This window comes from Cygnus atratus, unplaced genomic scaffold (assembly GCF_013377495.2).
Source record: "Cygnus atratus isolate AKBS03 ecotype Queensland, Australia unplaced genomic scaffold, CAtr_DNAZoo_HiC_assembly HiC_scaffold_193, whole genome shotgun sequence".
Lineage (NCBI taxonomy): Eukaryota > Metazoa > Chordata > Aves > Anseriformes > Anatidae > Cygnus > Cygnus atratus.
This window is the reverse complement of record NW_026109786.1, coordinates 1-4808: the sequence shown is the minus strand read 5'-3', so window position 1 is coordinate 4808 and position 4808 is coordinate 1. Positions and strand designations below refer to the sequence as shown.

Sequence of the window (4808 nt, the reverse complement as noted above, 5' to 3'; positions counted from 1 at the left end):
CAGGAGGTGGCAGAGGCCCACACCGCACCAGCATGGTCACCGCTCTGCTCATCCTCAGCCTGGGGGGCTCCGTGCTGCTCCCGGCGCTGGGCCCAGCAGGTAATGGGACAACTGGGGCTGCGGGGCTGGTCCCCCGCAGCCAGGGTGGGGACGAGGGGCCTGGGGCAGGAGCCTGAGCACCCGTGGGTGGCGCTGGGGTGCCCGGTCCCCCTGCAGCCGCTGACCACCCGCACCCACCAGGTGCCCGCGGCAGCTGGGTGATCGGGGGGAAGGCAGCGCTGCCCCACTCCCGGCCCTTCGTCGCCTCCATCCAGATGGACGGGCAGCACGTCTGCGGGGGCTTCCTCGTGTGGCCCAAGTGGGTGATGACGGCGGCTCACTGCCCCATCCCCAGGTGAGCGGCGCTCCGGTGGGGGCACGGGCTCCGGTCCCCTCCCCAGGACACGGCGTGGCCCCATAGGGGTGGATGCTCCCATCCTGGGGGGGTTACGTGGCGCTGGAGCGGCCCCCCAGCCTCCCCGGCCCCCTTCTCCTGTCCGTCCCCGAGGGCTCCCAGCCCGGCGGTGCCCACTCACGGTCCCCCGGGGCCGCAGGCGCAACCCCTTGGTGCGCGTGGTGCTGGGCGCCCACCGGCTGGAGCAGCCCGAGGAGTCCCAGCAGGTCTTCGGCGTCGAGGAGTCCATCGCGCACCCGCTCTACGACCCCCGCACGGTGGACAACGACATCCGCCTGCTCAGGGTGAGCCCCGCGCCCCCCCGCTGGGGTCCCCGGGGGGGGGCCCGGCAGGTCCCCGCGCCCGGCCCGGCCGCCGCTAGGTGTCAGCGCTTCGCCGGGGAGCGGCGCTGGAGGCGGCCGAGGAGGCGCCGACCCCGGCCGGGGGGGGGCTGCCCGCGCCCCCCCGTCCTCCGTCCAGACCGGGACCGCTCCCGGGGCGCGGGGGCTCCAAAATCAGCCGGGGCCGGGGCGGTGGGGAGGGGGCCCCAGGCTGGCCTGGGGAGGGTGGGGGGCAGGAGCTGGGGGGGGGTCTGCCCCGGCCCGGGGGGGCAAGGAGGAACCCACACCCCCCGCTCCCTGCCCAGCTGAACAGGTCGGCCACGCTGAACAAGTACGTGAAGCGCATCCGCCTGCCCTCGCCGCACGTCGACCTGAAGCCCGGGACCGTCTGCCTGGTGCTGGGCTGGGGGGACACCTCCAACTACGGCGAGCGCCCCGAGCAGCTGATGGAGACCGACACCACCATCGTCAAGCGCAGCCTGTGCCGGACGCTGTGGAGGGGCCGCGTCTCGGCCAACATGCTGTGCGGGGCCAGCCACAACGCCACGCTGCGGGGCGTCTGCGCGGTGAGTGCGTGCCCGGCCTCGGCCCCGCCGTCCCGGGGGGATGCTATTCTCCCTCGTGTCCCCTCGCTTTGCAGGGTGACTCTGGGGGACCTCTGATCTTCAAGAGGAAGGTTTACGGCATCGTCTCCTTCTCTGGGGAGAGATGCGGGGACCGCCGGTACCCTGACATTTACACCAAGATCTCCAACTACATCGACTGGGTGCACCTCATCGTGCTCAAGCACCGCCACCCCGAGGGGCAGCAGAAGCACAAACCAGGCCCGGGGGCAGCGAAGGGTCCCGGGGCAGGCAGACTGTGGGGGCCAGCAGGGGGGCCAAGGCATCGCAGTGGTCTGGCGGCTCCCAGGAGGGCAGGGAAGGGCCGGGACTCCTGGGCACCCCTCCAGCTCCAGGGGCTTTGATGGTCAATGGGAACTGACAACCAGGGCTCACAGCTCCTGCCTCAGTTTCCCCACGTGCTCCAAGGCAATGCAGGAGACTGATTTTGACTGTTAGCGAGGAGCCAAGCATTGCCCTCCTGCCCCCCCCCCCAGCTTGTACAAAGAGTCCCAGCACCTTGCTTCCCGTCTCGCAGCAGCAGCATTTTCCTTCCTCAATAAAAGCTCCTTCCCAGACCGCTGTCCACTCACCTCCCCTCTGCCAGTCCTGCTCAGCCAGCAGAGCCCAGCCCCAGTGCTCAGCCCCCTTTAATCCCCCCTTGGCAGCTGGTCCCAGAGGGGCTGATTGGGGCCCAACCTTAACCTTGCCCTGCCCTGAGCAGCTGCCCCTCACCTCCTGCCAGGATTTCCTTTCTCCAGATTTCTCTTCTGTCCTTTCCCTGCCCCGTGCTGCTGGCACGGGGAGGATGGGCGGTGCCACCCTGGGGCCATGGGCTTGGTGCTCCCCACAGCCCCCCTCTCTGGGTGTCCTGTTGCTCCCCCCCGCAGCCCTTCTGCGCTGGTCCCCAGCCAGACCCCCTGCCTTGTCACGGCAGGGTTCTGTGGAGCTGGGGATGCAGGAGAGGAGGGCAGGACCAGACCCTGCTCAGCACCAGGCACTGCCATGAGCTGGGGTTTGAGCCCTGTGGGGCGCCCCCAGGAGCGTGGAGCTGCCTTCCCACGGGGGCCAGGCTCCTCGTCCCGTCCCATCCCACCCTGTCCCATCCAGCCTCATCCCATCCCATCCCATCCCACCGTGCACTCGGGGACCCCCCATCGTGAGAACCACAGACACGGCCCGGGGCAGGTCGGTTCCCAGCACGCCCGCTCCCGCCCGTGCTGGCAGAGGGGCCGGGGACGCCCCCGGGGGGCTCCATCCTCACCCCCCGCCCAGCGCGCCGCTGGCACGGGTACAAGCGCCGACCCCGGGGGTCAGGGGACGTGTGCGAGCTGCGGCAGGGTCTCAGCCAACGCACACAGCGCACGGCTCCTGCCCGGCTTTGCAGCCGTCTCTGGGGACGACTGAGCCGTTCCCCGCTCCTGGTTGTTTGTTTTATCTGCAAATTGCTGGCACGCCACAGCCGCGGGGCGCAGCGGCCCTGCCTGCGGAGGGTCCTGGGGGATGCTGGGGCTGCGGCTGTGGCACAGAACATCCCTCGGTTGGGAGGTGTGGGGGGCACAAAGAGCAGGGCTGAGATGTCCCCCAGAAAGTAGCCCCCCCTCCGGTCCCCGTGGTCCCTGCACTGGGGAGCCCAGCACCCTGCTCGCTGTGGTGGCCCTGGGGACACCGGGGACACCAAGCAGAGACCAGACACTGCCAGGCTGCCGGCCTCCAAGGAAGCCCCAAATCCCTGTGGGCTTCCTGGGAAGCCACAGCCCCGAGGATGCCGGGGCAGGGCTGCCAGCCTCGGGGCTTCCACACGCTGCTGGGAACCCTGGGGAGCCGGCGCTTGTCCCGGCTCGCCCCAGACCACCCAAAAAACGGAGGGAAGGAGCCGCCTGACTCACGGCCGTGTTCTGGGAGCCGAAATCTCCCGCCCATCAGCAGTACTGACGTTGCTGCCACAGCCCGTGCCTGCCGCCTTGGCGTGGGTCAGCGCCAGGAGCCTCGGGGCCAAAGCCCAAGGGCCAGGGCTGGGGCGGGTGGAGGAAGGGGGCAGGAAGTCCCCCAGCCCCGTGTGCTGCAAACACTGGCACCAGGGAAAGCCCTGGCAGAGCCCTGGCCGTGCTCCTACACCCATGCCGCAGGCAGGGAGCAGCTCAGAGGTGAGCGGGGCAGGTACCGGGGCCACGGGTCGGGGTGGCCGGGCCACGCGCTGACCCCAGCCCCGGGGCAGGGGACCCGGCCGGGGGTACGGCCGCAGCTCTTGGCGTCCCACGGGAGCCAAGCCACAGGCTGCAGCCCGGCTCCTGCGACTGCGTCCGCCGGGGGAGCAGCGCACATCAGGACTCAATTAATGGCAGGAATTGTTTTGTGAAATACCAAACCCTTACGGCACTCACTGATATTAGGAACATATTTGATTTGCATTGCTGGTTGCTCTCTTTTTTTTTTTCCTCCTCTCTCTCCCCTTTCCTTTCTTGTTGCTGCTCAGAGAGACTTGGCCAGGGTGGAAAAACCCCAACACAAAGCTGAAACAGATGCTGGCGGTGGCCTGGTGCAGCCGGGGAGCCGGGGCCGAGCAGGGCACGCTTCACCTGCTCCCCGCCGCCCCGCCATGGGGACGCTGCCGCTGCTGCAAGCTTGGGCCGGTGCCCACGTTGGGACGGCTGTTACCGGAGGGGACAAAGCTCCTGGGACACGGTGCCACACGCACCAGGCACCCCCCCGTGCACATCTCCCCTGCCCCATGCCTGCTGCCGCCCTGCAGGTCCCACGGCACAGGGGCACAGCCCCGTGGGACGCAGCAGCACAACAAAACCAGACCCGCAGCACCTTTTATTCTTTTTTTTAATTGTAATCCAAATTGTAACACAGCCGTAAAATGCTCCTAACAATATGGAATAGGAAATGTATATGTTCCCATAGCATCTGCCTCAGGAATCAGAACACAATCATACAAAAATAGAAAATAGGGTATTTTTATATATATATTATATATAATATGGTATTTATATAAAGGCAACAGCTTCTTGGTGTCAGAGACGAGATGGTATTTACACAGGTCACAACGCGCACAAAAAGAGAGAAGTAACAATAAATACAGAGGGAGTGAGAGAGCAGTGGGTGCGGGAGACGGGGGCCAGAGGGGGCTGCACCTGCCCCTGTGTGGGGCTGGGGGTCCCATGGGCGCTCCTGCCCCGTGCCCCTGTGGGGGCTCCGCAGCCCCCTGCCCCACAGTGGTCCGGGCTGCTCGCCGAGGGGTTTTGGCCACGGCGGGGTGAGCGAGGGCGAGCGGCAGGCTGCGTCCCCATCGCACCGAGAGGGCTGGAAGCCTGGTCTGAGTGGGCCTGGGAGAACCTAAGCTAAAATCAGTTTTAACATACACGTGCTAAAACTTCAGGGGAAAATAACATACATATATATATGTGCATATATATATGTACATAA

General features: G+C 66.7%; 1 protein-coding gene across 1 annotated transcript; it reads left to right on the top strand.

The window, feature by feature from the left end:
• On the top strand, positions 1 to 1953 carry LOC118260071 (serine protease 57). Its single transcript, XM_035569994.1, has 5 exons — positions 1 to 99; positions 241 to 394; positions 594 to 738; positions 1080 to 1340; positions 1415 to 1953. The coding sequence occupies exons 1-5, from the start codon at positions 33 to 35 to the stop codon at positions 1739 to 1741; spliced, it is 954 nt and encodes a 317-aa protein (XP_035425887.1). The 5' UTR covers positions 1 to 32; the 3' UTR covers positions 1742 to 1953.
• Positions 1954 to 4808: the final 2855 nt, after the last annotated feature.

Bases quoted from the DNA above. Each gene is read 5' to 3' on its own strand.
- LOC118260071 (XM_035569994.1), top strand. From the start codon at position 33: ATGGTCACCGCTCTGCTCATCCTCAGCCTGGGGGGCTCCGTGCTGCTC. The intron at 395-593 runs GTGAGCGGCGCT...CCGGGGCCGCAG, and splicing joins GCTCACTGCCCCATCCCCAG to GCGCAACCCCTTGGTGCGCG. The intron at 1,341-1,414 runs GTGAGTGCGTGC...CTCGCTTTGCAG, and splicing joins CGCTGCGGGGCGTCTGCGCG to GGTGACTCTGGGGGACCTCT.